The following is a 17183-nucleotide window of genomic DNA, read 5'->3' as shown; positions in this document are numbered from 1 at the left end:
ATACCGATTTAAAAATCATTTTATTTGTAACAGGAAACAAAGCGACGCTTTCCGTCGAAGTTGGGCGTCATATGAAAGACATGATAAACAGGATTTGTTTGGGATGACTATAGCAACAGAGATACTTAGCTTTAAGAGTATTTATGAAAACTGTTGACGATGTCTATTAACTGAAGTGAGACCCAGCAGCTGATCCTGAAGGCACGTTGTGGCGTCTCTTCATGAACTGCTTCGTAATTTAGGAAAGATTCTCATTTCTCAAAGTAATTCCACGTATGTAATGGAAATAACAGGATTCTACAGAGTTATGATTTATGTAAACTGTCATGTTTGTCTAAGAGTAAGCCTACAATAAGGAGCTAGCGCTCTTGATTTGTTTCATGTTTCGGTATATTATTCGAAACAAAGACTCGCTTTTTCTATTCCATTTTCTTCTGTTTGTCTTTGTTTCCCAGTGCGATTGCTGCCTTTATTCTGATGAATGTAGGTATCTGCATTTCACTTAAATACACTCATTGAAATGGAAAAAAGAACACATTGACACCGGTGTGTCAGACCCACCATACTTGCTCCGGACACTGCGAGAGGGCTGTACAAGCAATGATCACACGCACGGCACAGCGGACACACCAGGAACCGCGGTGTTGGCCGTCGAATGGCGCTAGCTGCGCAGCATTTGTGCACCGCCGCCGTCAGTGTCAGCCAGTTTGCCGTGGCATACGGAGCTCCATCGCAGTCTTTAACACTGGTAGCATGCCGCGACAGCGTGGACGTGAACCGTATGTGCAGTTGACGGACTTTGAGCGAGGGCGTATAGTGGGCATGCGGGAGGCCGGGTGGACGTACCGCCGAATTGCTCAACACGTGGGGCGTGAGGTCTCCACAGTACATCGATGTTGTCGCCAGTGGTCGGCGGAAGGTGCACGTGCCCGTCGACCTGGGACCGGACCGCAGCGACGCTCGGATGCACGCCAAGACCGTAGGATCCTACGCAGTGCCGTAGGGGACCGCACCGCCACTTCCCAGCAAATTAGGGACACTGTTGCTCCTGGGGTATCGGCGAGGACCATTCGCAACCGTCTCCATGAAGCTGGGCTACGGTCCCGCACACCGTTAGGCCGTCTTCCGCTCACGCCCCAACATCGTGCAGCCCACCTCCAGTGGTGTCGCGACAGGCGTGAATGGAGGGACGAATGGAGACGTGTCGTCTTTAGCGATGAGAGTCGCTTCTGCCTTGGTGCCAATGATGGTCGTATGCGTGATTGGTGCCGTGCAGGTGAGCGCCACAATCAGGACTGCGTACGACCGAGGCACACAGGGCCAACACCCGGCATCATGGTGTGGGGAGCGATCTCCTACACTGGCCGTACACCTCTGGTGATCGTCGAAGGACACTGAATAGTGCACGGTACATCCAAACCGTCATCGAACCCATCGTTCTACCATTCCTAGACCGGCAAGGGAACTTGCTGTTCTAACAGGACAATGCACGTCCGCATGTATCCCGTGCCACCCAACGTGCTCTAGAAGGTGTAAGTCAACTACCCTGGCCAGCAAGATCTCCGGATCTGTCCCCCATTGAGCATGTTTGGGACTGGATGAAGCGTCGTCTCACGCGGTCTGCACGTCCAGCACGAACGCGCTGGTCCAACTGAGGCGCCAGGTCGAAATGGCATGGCAAGCCGTTCCACAGGACTACACCCAGCATCTCTACGATCGTCTCCATGGGAGAATAGCAGCCTGCTTTGCTGCGAAAGGTGGATATACACTGTACTAGTGCCGACATTGTGCATGCTCTGTTGCCTGTGTCTATGTGCCTGTGGTTCTGTCAGTGTGATCATGTGATGTATCTGACCCCAGGAATGTGTCAATAAAGTTTCCCCTTCCTGGGACAATGAATTCACGGTGTTCTTATTTCAATTTCCAGGAGTGTAATAACTACTGAAAAGATTCTTTCAACTTTCTTTACATCATTTCCTATGCTTTATTGTTCCGAAACATTAAATGTGGCCACTGTAATTGTACTAGTGGAAGCTAGTGTGGTTTGCGTAACGCCATTAACTTATTTTCTTTTTTAATAGGCATTACTTGTATCTACAATTCAACAGAACCCGCGCATAGTTTATTTGCTTTCGAGGTACGGTACTTCATTGGGTTACGCGCCGTAAGTAATTTAATAGCAGATATATATTTGAAACCCGACCATACAAGCCGAAGCTATTCAGTAACAGTATGCTTTTTCTTAAGAAACAAAATAATCTGATCCAATTGTGAGTAAAAAGGAAAGTATTACGTACAGTTTTTGTTAATAAATCTATACTAAACTCAGAGATATTATTTAACTTAGATAGCCATTTCTCTCAATTGCGCCAAATTTATAACTGACCCTCTCGAAATATTACTGCTACCTATAGAAGAAGGATTTCTTGATTCGCTTATAACTTCCATCGACCTATTAAAATGTCAACGATGCACTACTGTCTTCTCCAGAGTACTAAGGACTTGTAGGGTTGTTTCGAATTCTTGAGGTGAGTTAGTCTAAATTATCGGAAGAGATGCTTCAGCCTGTGAAACTATGCGATGTGCACTGTGTGGTGCAGGCGGAAGCAGGCGCGCTGGTGTGCTCTCCTCCCCTGCGCTTAAAATTCGATGTCTTACACTGAGGTGACGAAACTCATTGGGTTGTTGTGGGGAGGAGACCAGACAGCGAGCTCATCGGTCTCATCTGATTAGGGAAGGACGGGGAAGGAAGTCGGCAGTGACCTTTCAAAGGAACCATCCCGGCATTTGCCTGGAGCGATTTAGGGAAATCACGGAAAACCTAAGTCAGGATGGCCGGACGCGGGGTTGAACCGTCGTCCTCCCGAAAACGAGTCCAGTGTGCTAACCACAGCGCCACCTCGCTCGGTAACAAAAGTCATGGGATAGCGAACGCATGTATAAAATATAGACGGCTGTAGTTTCTCGTACACTGTATCTAAAACAGTTATTTATTAGTTGTCTCTTCTACTACTCAGATGTTTGTGTGAAAATGTTTCCGAGGCGACTGAGGCTGCACGACTGGAATTAATAGACTTTGAACGCGGATTAGTAACTGGAGCTAGACGCATGGGACATTCTCTTTCGAAAATCGTCAGGGAGTCCAGTATTCCAAGGTCCACAGTGTCAAGAGTGTACCGAGTACAGCAAATTGCAGGGATTATCTCTCACCACGAAAAATGCAGTGGCTGAAGACCTTCACTTAACGACCGAGAGCAGCGGCGTATGTGTGGAGTTGTCAGTGCTAAAAGACAAGCAACACTTCGCGACATAACCGCAGAAATCAGTGTGGGACGTACGGCAAACATGCCATTGGCAGCGGGAGTGACTTTGCTAACAGCATGACATAGCCTGCAACCCCTGCCTTGGGCTCATGACGATATTGGTTGGACCCTAGACGACTGGAAAACCTCGGCCTGGCCAGATGAGTCCCGATTCCAGTGGGTAACAGCTAATGGTAGGGTCCCAGTGTGGCGCAGACCCCGCGAAACCAAGAAATCCAATTGTCAAGAAGGCACTGTGCAAACTGTTCGTGACTCCACTATGGTTTGGGCTGGGTTTACATGGAATCGACTAGGTCCTCAGGTACAACTGAACCGACCATTACCGGAAATGTTTATGTTCGGCTACTTGGAGATCATTTCCAGCCATTCATGGCCTTAATGTTTCCAAACATCTATGTGCCGTGTCACCTGGCCACAGCTGTTCGCAGTTGTTTTGAAGAAAATTCTGGACAATTCGAGCGAATGATTTGGCCGCACAGCTCGCCCGACACGAATCCCACCGAATATTTTGGGACATAATCTAGAGGTCAGTTCGTGCACAAGCCGCAGCAACGACACCTCGCTATTATGGACAGCCATAGAGGCAGCATGACTCAAGATGTTACCAAAGACTTGTTGAGCCCATGCTGAAGGACTTCTTATTGGGGGTAGTGGCCGTTATTAAACATGAATAAAATATATTAATGTGACAGTGACGGCTAACCACCACCTACTACTGAATCAAAAGCGATATTGTAAAGAACTTGTATTTATTGTAAATTATCTCACGATAGAAATTAGATGATACTGAACAAATCATGAATGAAAATAAATTAAACAAATTGTACACTGTTATTAGATATACTACACTGGTAAGATTGGCTCTCACGTCAGCTCTTAATGTTAAGTTCATGCGAAGTTAGATTTAATTATGCCCCTGGATAGCAAATGGTAAATGCGATCTGACTGCGTTCCTATAATCTCTTTTGTGTCTGAAATAATACGCACTTCGGACACCACCACCACGAAACAGACCAAACAACATGCAAAAAGACAAATAACCAATAACGAATCGTAAGCAAAACTGCTCGGTTGCTCAGTGGATGGCGAGAACACGATCCAACTACGATTTCTGAACTTTACTGCCGCTGCTGCAAGTTTTACAATACCGTCTACCAGCGTGCTGGCTCCGTCGATACTGCTGGGGCGAAGTCGCTGAATTAAGATAAGTCCCTCAAATATCTTGAGCAGAATAAACTACCCAGAAACTACTAATACCACAAGCCCTATATTTCCTCTAAATGGTATATAACGCTTTCAAGACTGGCTCAACAACCTTTAAGGTGCATCTCAGTGTGTCTTGTACTAACGTGCAATACCAGTGTGATAGCTCTGTGCACTGGTTGACTACGTTCAATGGTGACTGACAGCATATAAGGCGGAATCAACTGCAATTATACTAGTAGTCAATGCAATGCCTATAATGGATGCTGATGTCCTACTGTAGCTGCAGACTCTAGATCATACACAGCACAGTATTCAGAATCTAAGTCCCTATCTCAGAGCTATCGAACTTTGCGACTGTCCGCTTTCACGGCACCAGACGCTCTCCGTATCGCCTGCACTTCTGTACGAACTGTCTTCACATCTTATGATAAACGTCCTCTCGTCGCCTGTGTTTCTGTACGGACTGTATTCATTTCCTGTGATAGACGTTCAAGATAGTCCAAAATGCTCGCCACACCTACGCCTAGATCTTGTTTCTTACTGGGTTGCCCTCCGTCATAACTCGCGGGTGTTCGTCTCCCGTCTTGTCTTACTCTTTGTGGACTCGAACAAAATTCGTCGCGATACATTTGCGTCGGACTGTTATCTCCTAAACTATATATTTGAACCTCACTGATATTTTCTGTCGGTGTTCTACGCACTCTAGGAGAAATTTCTCTGTATTCATGCACCCCAATAACCGGCTCTACGTATTGTTCCCTTTGCTCCTGATTGCCTAATTGGCCACGAGCTGACTGATCGAACGTTGTTGTTGTTGTTGTTGTTGTTGTTGTTGTTGTGGTCTTCAATCCTGAGACTGGTTTGATGCAGCTCTCCATGCTACTCTATCCTGTGCAAGCTTCTTCATCTCCCAGTACGTGCTGCAACCTACATCCTTCTGAATCTGTTTAGTGTATTCATCTCTTGGTCTCCCTCTACGATTTTTACCCTTCACGCTGCCCTCCAATGCTAAATTGGTGATCCCTCGATGTCTCAGAACATGTCCTACCAACCGATCCCTTCTTCTAGTCAAGTTGTGCCACAAGCTCCTCTTCTACCCAATTCTATTCAATACCTCCTCATTAGTTACGTGATCTACCCATCTAATCTTCAGCATTCTTCTGTAGCACCACATTTCGAAAGCTTCTATTCTCTTCTTGTCTAAGCTATTTATCGTCCACGTTTCACTTCCATACATGGCTACACTCCATACAAATACTTTCAGAAACGACTTCCTGACACTTAAATCAATACTCGATGATAACAAATTTCTCTTCTTAAGAAACGCTTTCCTTGTCATTGGCAGTCTACATTTTATATCCTCTCTACTTCGACCAGTTGTTATGCTCCCCAAATATCAAAACTCCTTTACTACTTTAAGTGTCTCATTTCCTAATCTAATTCCCTCAGCATCACCCGACTTAATTCGACTACATTCCATTATCCTCGTTTTGCTTTTGTTGATGTTCATCTTATACCCTCCTTTCAAGACACTGTCCATTCCATTCAACTGCTCTTCCAAGTCCTTTGCTGTCTCTGACAGAATTACAATGTCATCTGCGAACCTCAAAGTTTTTGTTTCTTCTTCCTGGATTTTAATACCTGCTCCAAACTTTTCTTTTGTTTCCTTTACTGCTTGCTCAATATACAGATTGAATAACATCGGGGATAGGCTACAACCCTGTCTCACTCCCTTCCCAACCACTGCTTCTCTTTCATACCCCTCGACTCTTATAACCGCCATCTGCTTTCTGTACAAATTGTAAATAGCCTTTCGCTCTCTGTATTTTATCCCTGCCATCTTCAGAATTTGAAAGAGAGTATTCCAGTCTACATTGTCAAAAGCTTTCTCTAAGTCTACAAATGCTAGAAACGTAGGTTTGCCTTTCCTTAATCTTTCTTCTAACATAAGTTGTAATGTCAGTATTGCCTCACGTGTTCCAGCATTTCTATGGAATCCAAACTGATCTTCCCCGAGGTCGGCTTCTATCAGTTTTTCCATTCGTCTGTAAATAATTCGCGTTAGTATTTTGCAGCTGTGACTTATTAAACTGATAGTTCGGTAGTTTTCACATCTTTGAACACCTGCTTTCTTTGGGACTGAGATTATTATATTCTTCTTGAAGTCTGACGGTAATTCGCCTGTCTCATACATCTTGCTCACCAGATGGTAGAGTTTTGTCAGGACTGGCTCACCCAAGGTTGTCAGCAGTTCTAATGGAATGTTGTGTACTCCCGAGGCCTTGTTTCGACTCAGGTCTTTCAGTGCTCTGTCAAACTCTTCACGCAATACCATATCTCCCCTATTTCATCTTCATCTACATCCTCTTCCATTTCCTTAATATTGTCCTCAAATACATCGCCCTTGTATAGACCCTCTATATACTCCTTCCACCTTTCTGCTTTCCCTTCTTTGCTTGGAACTGGGTTTCCATCAAAGCTCTTGATATTCATGGAAGTGGTTCTCCCTTCTCCAAAGGTCTCTTTAATTTTCTTGTAGGCAGTATCTATCTTACCCCTAGTGAGAGAAGCCTCTACATCCTTACATTTGCCCTCTAGCCATCCCTGCTTAGCCATTTTGCACATCCTGTCGATATCATTTTTGAGACGTTTGTATTCCTTTTTGCCTGTTTCATTTACTGCATTTTTATATTTTCTCCTTTCATCAATTAAATTTAATATTTCTTCTGTTACCCAAGGATTTCTACTAGCCCTCGTCTTTTTACCTATTTGATCCTCTGCTGCCTTCACTCTTTCATCCCTCAAAGCTACCCATTCTTCTTCTACTGTATTTCTTTCCCCCATTCCTGTCAATTGTTCCCTTATGCTCTTTCTGAAACTCTGTACAACCTCTGGTTTAGTGAGTTTATCCAGGTCCCATCTCCTTAAATTATCGCCTTTTTGCAGTTTCTTCAGTTTTAATCTACAGTTCATAACCAATAGATTGTGGTCAGAGTCCACAACTGCCCCTGGAAATGTCTTGTGATCTAAAACTTGGTTCCTAAATCTCTGTCTTACCATTATATAATCTATCTGATACCTTTTAGTTACTCCAGGATTCTTCCATGTATACAACCTTCTTTTATCATTCTTGAACCAAGTGTTAGCTATGATTAAGTTATGCTCGGCACAAAATTCTACCAGGTGGCTTCCTCTTTCATTTCTCAGCCCCAATCCACATTCACCTACTATGTTTCCTTCTCTCCCTTTTCCTACTCTCCAATTCCAGTCGCTCATGACTATTAAATTTTCTTCTCCCTTCACTACCTGAATAATTTCTTTTATGTCATCATACATTTAATCAATTTCTTCGTCATCTGCAGAGCTAGTTGGCATATAAACTTGTACTACTGTAGTAGGTGTGGGCTTTGTATCTATCTTGGCCACAATAATGCGTTCACTATGCTGTTTGTAGTAGCTTATCCCTACACCTATTTTTTTATTCCTTATTAAACCTACTCCTGCATTACCCCTATTTGATTTTGTATTTATAACCCTGTATTCACCTGACCAAAAGTCTTGTTCCTCCTGCCACCGAACTTCACTAATTCCCACTATATCTAACTACAACCTATCCAATTCCATTTTTAAATTTTCTAACCTACCTGCCCGATTAAGGGATCTGACATTCCACGCACCAATCCGTAGAATGCCAGTTTTCTTTCTCCTGATAACAACATCGTCTTGAGTAGTCGAGATCCGAATGGGGGACTATTTTACCTCTGGAATACTTTACCCAAGAGGACGCCATCATCATTTAATCATACAGCAAAGCTGCATGCCCTCGGGAAAAATTACGGCTGTAGTTTCCCCTTGATTTCAGCCTTTCGCAGTACCAGCACAGCAAGGCCATTTTGGTTAATGTTACAAGGCCAGATCAGTCAATCATCCACACTGTTGCCCCTGCAACTACTGAAAAGGCTGCTGCCCCTCTTCAGGAACCACACGTTTGTATGACCTCTCAACAGATACCCCTCCGTTGTAGTTGCACCTAAGGTACGGCTATCTGTATCGTTGAAGCACGCAAGCCTCCCCACCAACGGCAAGGTCCATGGTTCATGGGGGAGGGGGGGGGGGGCGAACGTTGTTGCTTCACTAAATTCCACTGCACCGGCTCTCACGCTGCCGAAACTGCTCTCTCTTTCGTCGTTGATTTCACGTAATTCGTGTAAACTATCAGTGCTAGCCCGATTCTCTGTCACCATTTCATTTCTTTCTCGACTCATATCGTCTGCCAATTTACGTGCACTTGCCCTTGTAATCATCAAATTACCCTTACTACAACCCCACTGATTTTGTGCATAACATAGATGTACTACACACGACTAAATCTGTTCTGTGACATACAATGAACTATCACACTAACCGTAATTAACACACAAAGTTTACTGTACAACCTGACGTAATTACGTATCCTATAATCTGATAATCCGAACCTGCATTCAAAGTCACACGCAAACAAATACACTCCTATTTACTATAGCACAGTTATACACAACACTCCTCACAAAAGAAAATGAAGCATAAACAAGACAATAAAATACAATGCACATATCAATACAAATCTCGCGAAACAAGCAAATGTTGGATCACAATTACTGAAAATTTTGCACTGAGTCAATTCTTCTCGTTATTTGGTTTGCCTCTCTTTCTGTCTTCCTTAATTACCAGTTTTAATATCGATCCTGGCAGGGTAAAGCCATGTGAATGCCACATCGGGTTGCTGCTCTACACCGGGCAAAAGGAGCTCCGACGCGATATTAGGAGGTATGCCGAGACTTTAGTCATCTCATTGTACATAAACCTGTGCGTCACAAAACACTCGCCGGCCAGTGTGGCCGTGCGGTCCTAGGCGCTTCAGTCTGGAACCGCGTGACCGGTACGGTCGCAGGTTCGAATTCTGCCTCGGGCATGGATGTGTGTGATGTCCTTAGGTTAGTTAGGTTTAAGTAGTTCTAAGTTCTAGGGGACTGATGACCACAGATGTTAAGTCCCATAGTGCTCAGAGCCAACCACAAAACACTCGCTGCACTATCCCACCGTGTATCCCTGACCCATAGTGGTTGTTGATCAGTTGTAGCAGACGACAGCGCGAGCAGTGTAGTTGACGCCGTCTTCCAGGAGCTGGACCTGTCGGGGAACGCGGTGAGCCACGTGTCCGGAGAGGCGCTGGTGGGCGTGCCGGCGCTGCGCGCCCTCAGCCTGGCGGACAACCGCGTCGAGTCTGCGCCCAGCGGCGCCTTCCGGCACACGGCCAGCCTGCGCCGCCTCTCGCTGGCCGGCAACCGGCTGGCGGCCCTGCAGCCGCGGCTCTTCCGCGGGCTCAGCCACCTGCAAGCTCTGGACCTCAGCGGGAACCCGCTGTCGCGCCTCGACGATGCCGTCTTCGGCGACGTGCAGGTATTCCCGCCTCTTATTGCCTTCTTCTCTCCACTGAACACGTAAAAGACCACAAGGAAGGGAGTGACAAGAGCCGCCACCCGAAAAGTTTCCCTGACCTCTGCAGATGGATGCTTACTCTCCAACGTATTTTCACTCCTTCAGAGTTTCTTGGCCTCAACTTCCATTAACAGCGCCCCCCCCCCCCCCTTCCCTCGCAGCTCCACTTAACCACCCTCCCATCTCTATTTTTTGCTTACATTTTTCTCATTCGTAGCATTCTGCGGTGTGCCTGCCTTTCTGGAGATGAACGGGTCAACAGAAAATAATTCAAAGTAAACGTCTTTACAAAATATTAATCTTGTCAATGGTAGCCGAAATAAATATTCCTAAAATTTGGTGGGTGTAGCTCAGTTTATCGAAAGTAATTGTGGTGCGCGTACTGTAAGACCTTCGGTACACACACCATCAGATTATTTGACTTGGCGCTCTAATGAAGTAGGCGAGTGTCAGCAATATGTCTCGTGGTCTTATCGTGTTTATCTTGTGCCGTTAGGTCAGACGATAGAAATACCACTTGCACGCTTAGAGTAGCAGATTGACGGTGACCAACTTTAAACAGAACTTGATTAATTTTCACACACGTTTATTAAAATAATAAGAAGCATAAAAATAACTTGGTTCTGGATGCTATTTACAATTGACAATCTGAAGTTCCTTTGGTCTTGGTACCTTAATATTATTCTCACATATCTCTGATACTTGACAAAAGTGTCTATACATTTATCTTCATGGCTATGTATAGGAATATGATAATATTATTTGGCGCGGAGTGAAACTTGGCTGCAGACTGATGCAGACCAATGGAGACTGACTAATCGGAGGTCTGTACACTCGTTATAATACCTCGAGCGTTCAGGTATCACTGCGCGAGTGTGATCCGCGAGGAGAAAAGGTTCTACGTTAGCAGCAATCTCATTGGCTGCGTTACGTATTAATACGCGGATCGGCGGAAGCAGAATTTGGTCCGTCTCTATGACAGCGCCATCTCGTAGTGCGGAGACGGACGAGCGCTGCGCCTGCGCTGTTGTGCTTAGCGGGGCGCGCTCTATTGGGAAAGTTGTGTACGCGCTGACTACGCGGAACTATGTACACAACAGTAATAAACGTTGACCAGAACTCAGCTTCATTTCGTTGCTTCGCTGCAGTTTGTTTCCTGTACGTTTCTTAGGTGTAAACGGGCCAGGAAACATCATGGTTCTCAAATAAAGTGAAAAGTCAGTTATTGTTTCAGTTTATTAAGTCAGAGAGTGCTGCTCAAGATCTTACGGCGTTCGAACCACGAAGGGGAATAAATGCCATACGATCATTTCTTTACATCACACTGAGCCTCCCACACGATTTCCCACAAGTCTCACATAATATTTCTGACAATTGATGTATTGTTGTGTGTAGTAAATTCGCTACTTACAATTACAGAAGTTATTATTAATTCAAAAAAAAAGTCATCTTCTTGTGGTTACAATTGAAACGCATTGAATGTGATACAAAGACGATTACATATGTCTTTTTTTCAAGAAAAAATGAGTGAAATGGTACGAATAAACAATGCTGATTACATTTACGTTTATTACACTGTAACCTATTTTTATGTTCGTTTCACTGGAACTACGTTATCCTCAGGATTCCTACAACCCGTCCTGCTTCAGATATGCGTAACGTACATTATTTTTCGGTGTGCACAGAATTTCGATGTATATTACAGCAACCCAAATAAACATTTTGTTTATACTGTTAATCTGGTTTCATTTTATGAATTACAATAATTACGAGGTAATTACTTGCTGTTATATTAGCTAATAGCATAGCAACCTGGCAGTATGATAAACAGACTTGTTACATGTTTCAAACAATATGCTTATAGTGTATTTGCATCTCTTTTCTTATTCCATTGTTCGCAAATGAAACCTAATTTCAGTGAAACGAATTGACAGTAAATGTTGCTACCTATGGGAGGACGTAATATTATTCAGCAATTTGTCATGGAGTTGTTCCAAATTACGTTACGGAGCGTAAAAGGCTAAATTACTTCTATGGATCGCAACTAATGCAATCCAAATTATCTATGAATTCGTATGAAAATGAGTTGTAACATTTCAATTCCTGTATTTCCTAGAATATTTTTCTCTCGTTCTTTTTTTCTTCTTTTATTCGTTTCTTTTGTCCCACCCTCTCTCTCTCTCTCTCTCTCTCTCTGGTTATTCTCCGTCTCCTTATCCTCCATCTCCTTTCTATCTTTCTTCGTAATGCTTAATGGCACTGCAACCTACATCCCATTTCTCTTCTTTGGAATCTGTCTTTACTTCTTATTCTGTCCTGCTTTCCAATTTACTTTCTTTGATCTACTATTGTGTTACTTCCTTTGGCACCACCCCTTCATTTTTGTTTCCCCTAGTCTGACAACATGCAGGCCACGGATTCCCTCGCTAATTCCATAACACAATATACATGACAGCAGTATACGTGCCAGTAGCCCATCACTGTTTCTCATAACGACACCCCTCCGCTTGCTCTGTAATGGAAATCACAGTAGTACCTTATCCCTTGATGGCTTCCTGATGCTACATTTAGTTTTACATGACAGGTCTGAAAGTTTTTGCTTAATCCATGGTCTCAGATACAAAGTCGACAACCGAAAACACGGTTTCTGGGAGAGAGGGAAAGTTAGTGCAGTTTTAAAGTCGAAAGAATGTACTATCTGGGACTGGGATTTTCTCACTTGTGGCTAAAACAAACTGACGCATGCACTTAATGCACTATAAAAGCTGCATTCCTTTTGGCAAAATGCATAATAACGAGAGAAACTGGATGACAAGAATTACTTGAAGCAGTCCTAGACAGGTAAAAGTAGATTCTTCTGGCCAGTTGGTAGTTTTTTTTTTTAGAGCTTCCTCCATATTTGTCTTGTCATAGGATGACTGTGGGCAATGTTTTACTTGAAACTTCCTGGCAGATTTAAACTGTGTGCCCGACCGAGACTCGAACTCGGGACCTTTGCCTTTCGCGGGCAAGTGCTCAACCAACTTAGCTACCCAAGCACAACTCACGCCCGGTCTCACAGCTTTACTTCTGCCAGTATCTCGTCTCCTACCTTCCAAACTTTACAGAAGCTCACCTGCGAAACTTGCAGAACTAGCACTCCTGTAAGAAAGTATACTGCGGAGACATGGCTTAGCCACAGCCTGGGGGATGTTTCCAGAATGAGATTTTCACTCTGCAGCCGAGTGTGCGCTGATATGAAACTTCCTGGCAGATTAAAACTGTGTGCACGACCGACACTCTATCTCGGGACCTTTGCCTTTCGCGGGCAAGTGCTCTACCATCTGAGCTACCGAAGCACGACTCACGCCCAGTCTCACAGCTTTACTTCTGTCAGTATCTCGTCTCCTACCTTCCAAACTTTACAGAAGCTCTCCTGCGAACCTTGCAGAACTAGCACTCCTGAAAGAAAGGATACTGCGGAGACAGGGCTTAGCCACAGCCTGGGGGATGTTTCCAGAATGAGATTTTCACTCTGCAGCGGAGTGTGCGCTGATATGAAACTTCCTGGCAGATTAAAACTGTGTGCCGGACCGAGACTCGAACTCGGGACCTTTGCCTAAAGCTGTGAGACCGGGCGTGAGTCGTGCTTCGGTAGCTCAGATGGTAGATCACTTGCCCGCGAAAGGCAAAGGTCCCGACTTCGAGTCTCGGTCGGGCACGCAGTTTTAATCTGCCAGGAAGTTTCATATCAGCGCACACTCCGCTGCAGAGTGAAAATCCCATTCTGGAATGTTTTACTTAATGTAGCTTTCAAAACACCTTTGCTCAACTTCAGTTATGTACGTAAACACAAAAAAATAGAAATATGAAAATAATGCAATAAATTCATCGATGTGAACAGATGTGAAGTTTTTAAAGGAATCGATGTACTTTAGATAGCATCAAAGCTAAATAAACATTTTTCAAAGTTTATTCCTTGTTTCTCCACTTCGACCGGTATTAACGTGGCAGTTTTGTTGATATCTAGCACGAATTTCTCAATTACTCTTTTTTTCCTATGTCTGATTTTTAGTTTTCAGTGTAAATCTTATATGGGAGTATGAATAAATTATTTTTGAAAAAATTCTTTAGCTTCATTTCCTAACTCATTGGATATCTTGGATTTAATCACCTGAGGATGTAATTTCAGATGGTTGAATGAAAAAGGTGGCACCCATATTCATATTATTGATATAAAAGTCGTACTACCGGTTCTACATCTACATCATACTCCACAAGCCACCTAATGGTGTGTGGCGTAGGGTACTTTCGGTATCACTATCTGATCCTTCGAAACCAGTTCCACTCGCGAATAGTGCGTGGGAAGAATGATTGTCGGCAAAACTCGGTATTGGCTCTAATTCCTCGAATTTTCTCCTAGTGGACAATACGCGAGTTCTATGTGGGGGGAAGTAATGTGTAGTCCGACTCCTCCTGAAAAGTGCTGTCCCGAAATTTCAGTAGTAAATCTCCCCGTAATGCACAACGCCTCCATTGTAAAGTCTGCGAGTGGAGTTTTTTTACCATCTTCGTATCGCTCTCTCGCCTGCAAAACGATCCCGTGACGAAATTCGCCGCTCTTCGTAGGATCTTCTTTATCTCCACTATCAGTCCTATCGAATACGGATCCCGGATGAACAATACTCAAGAATTGGGCGAACAAGCACATAAGTCACTTCTTTCGTTGATGAGCTACATTTCCTTAAGATTCTTCCAATGAATCTGAGTCTGGTGTCTGCTTTTCCCACTATCTGTTTTATGTGGTCATTCGACATAAGATTGCTCTGGATACTTACGTCTAGATATTTTACGGCAGACGCTGTCTCCAACTGTTTGTCATCAATAGTGTAGCTGCACAACAGTGGATTTCTTTTACAGTGTATACGCAATATGTTACATTTATTTACGTTCAGGGTCAACTGCCAGAGCCTGCACCATTCATCAATTCTCTGCAGGTCGTTCTGCAAATTCTTACTATCTTCTGCCGTTGCTACTTAGGTATAGACAACTGCATCATATGCGATTAGCCTGAAAGGGCATCCGATGCTTTCGATATAGTAAACAGCAACGGTCATACCACTCTTCCCAGTGGTTCTCCGGATATTACCTTTACATCTGTCGATCCGTTAAAAGCGCATATTTTAATTCATTATTTGAAATCATTTATCCAGTTGCTAAGGCTCTACAGCATGAAAATTACTAAGCAATGTTTTAAATATTCTAAGCGAAATAAGAAATCAAAATTCATTCCATGGTTTGCTAAACGAGTCCAGAGACCTACCAAAGGAGTGGGGGTAACAATTGTTTTCAAAGATAAAAGACAGAAGATGACGAAGCGATATTTTGATGAATTATCAGAAGATGAGAGACTTTCAGATCCGGAATCGTACTTCAAAGTCAATGTGTACTATTGCTGTTTAGATATCTTAATATCTCAAACTAAACAAAGATTTCAAAGCCTCTGTGACCTTAGTAATACTTTCTAAGCGTTACAGCTGGAGAAACTCTTACCATTTTCAAATTAAATAATGAAAAACAGGCAGCAGGAAAAGTGACTGCTAAATATAGTAAAGACATGTCATTTGATCTGTATGAACAATTAATTTCTTTGAAAATGTGCTTAAAAACTGAAATTCAGAAAATCCATTTCATTAAGGTACTCATGGAATTATCACTGATAAAACTCAGTAGCCTTGCATCCAGTTTCCGGGGGTAATAACACCATGTTTCCTATTTTTGACCCTTCATGTAGCAACTGCACCTGTGGAAAGAAATTTTACGAAATTAAAACTGGTTAAAAAGTATCTTAGGACTTCTATGAGCCAAGAACAGCTTTCAGACTTGTCAGTGCTGTCTGTAGAGGCAGAACATCTTGACAAACTAAAATTGTCATTCAGCTATGAATGATCTAATAAGTAAGACTGCCGAAAAAAGGAGAGAAAAGTATATATTTGAATTGTTTGGCTAACTTAGCTCGTAGGAGCATTAATTGTAAATAATAATTTACCTGTGTAACCTGCACTTAATCAATAAATATTTATTTTATTTAGAATCAGAGTTCAAGTTTCTTTTGTGAAAAATTTTTACCCTCCATCTAAGCTTCGCCACGGTCGGGTAAAAGGGCACAGCAACAATTTTTAAACAGGGCTCGTCTAAGGCAAACTATTCCACTGGCTCAAAGCCTTTGCGTTGTACCTGTCTGTTTACAAAGCCGTATGCTAACTACCTTATCTCCGAATAAAATGTTCTCAGGTTCCAACAGCGTTAATTGCTTAAAACTACACGAGCTTTCGGCCAAGCACTCCTTGGCCATTGTCAAGAGATATGACACTTGACCACTTGACAATGGCCAAGGAGTGCTTGGCCGAAAGCATGTGTAGTTTTAAGCAATTGACGCGGTTGGAAACCCGAGAAGATTGTATTCAATGTTATCGCCGCGAGACTCTGCATTCATACATTACCTAATCTCCGATTCCCGAGTCTGTAAGAGTATCTTAAATAGACGACAAGCAAAATATACACTCCTGGAAATGGAAAAAAGAACACATTGACACCGGTGTGTCGGACCCACCATACTTGCTCCTGACACTGCGAGAGGGCTGTACAAGCAATGATCACACGCACGGCACAGCGTACACACTAGGAACCGCGGTGTTGGCCGTCGAATGGCGCTAGCTGCGCAGCATTTGTACACCGCCGCCATCAGTGTCAGCCAGTTTGCCGTGGCATACGGAGCTCCATCGCAGTCTTTAACACTGGTAGCATGCCGCGACAGCGTCGACGTGAACCGTATGTGCAGTTGACGGACTTTGAGCGAGGGCGTATAGTGCGCATGCGGGAGGCCGGGTGGACGTACCGCCGAATTGCTCAACACGTGGGGCGTGAGGTCTCCACAGTACATCGATGTTGTCGCCAGTGGTCGGCGGAAGGTGCACGTGCCCGTCGACCTGGGACCGGACCGCAGCGACGCACGGATGCACACCAAGACCGTAGGATCCTACGCAGTGCCGTAGGGGACCGCACCGCCACTTTCCAGCAAATTAGGGACACTGTTGCTCCTGGGGTATCGGCGAGGACCATTCGCAACCGTCTCCATGAAGCTGGGCTACGGTCCCGCACACCGTTAGGCCGTCTTCCGCTCACGCCCCAACATCG

At 44.1% G+C, this 17183-nt stretch overlaps 1 protein-coding gene across 2 annotated transcripts in view; it reads left to right on the top strand.

Annotated features, from left to right (window-relative positions):
* Window positions 1–17183, top strand: part of LOC126325997 (insulin-like growth factor-binding protein complex acid labile subunit) — a 237027-nt gene that overhangs the window by 140644 nt on the left and 79200 nt on the right. For both annotated transcript variants that reach the window (XM_049995471.1, XM_049995470.1), the window contains exon 5: window positions 9690–9968. In XM_049995471.1, the coding sequence (XP_049851428.1) occupies window positions 9690–9968 (279 nt within the window). The remainder of the gene's footprint in view (window positions 1–9689; window positions 9969–17183) is intronic.

The sequence above is a fragment of the Schistocerca gregaria genome, chromosome 2 (genome assembly GCF_023897955.1).
Source record: "Schistocerca gregaria isolate iqSchGreg1 chromosome 2, iqSchGreg1.2, whole genome shotgun sequence".
In the NCBI taxonomy this organism is placed as follows: domain Eukaryota; kingdom Metazoa; phylum Arthropoda; class Insecta; order Orthoptera; family Acrididae; genus Schistocerca; species Schistocerca gregaria.
This window is presented reverse-complemented; position numbering and strand designations above follow the sequence as displayed.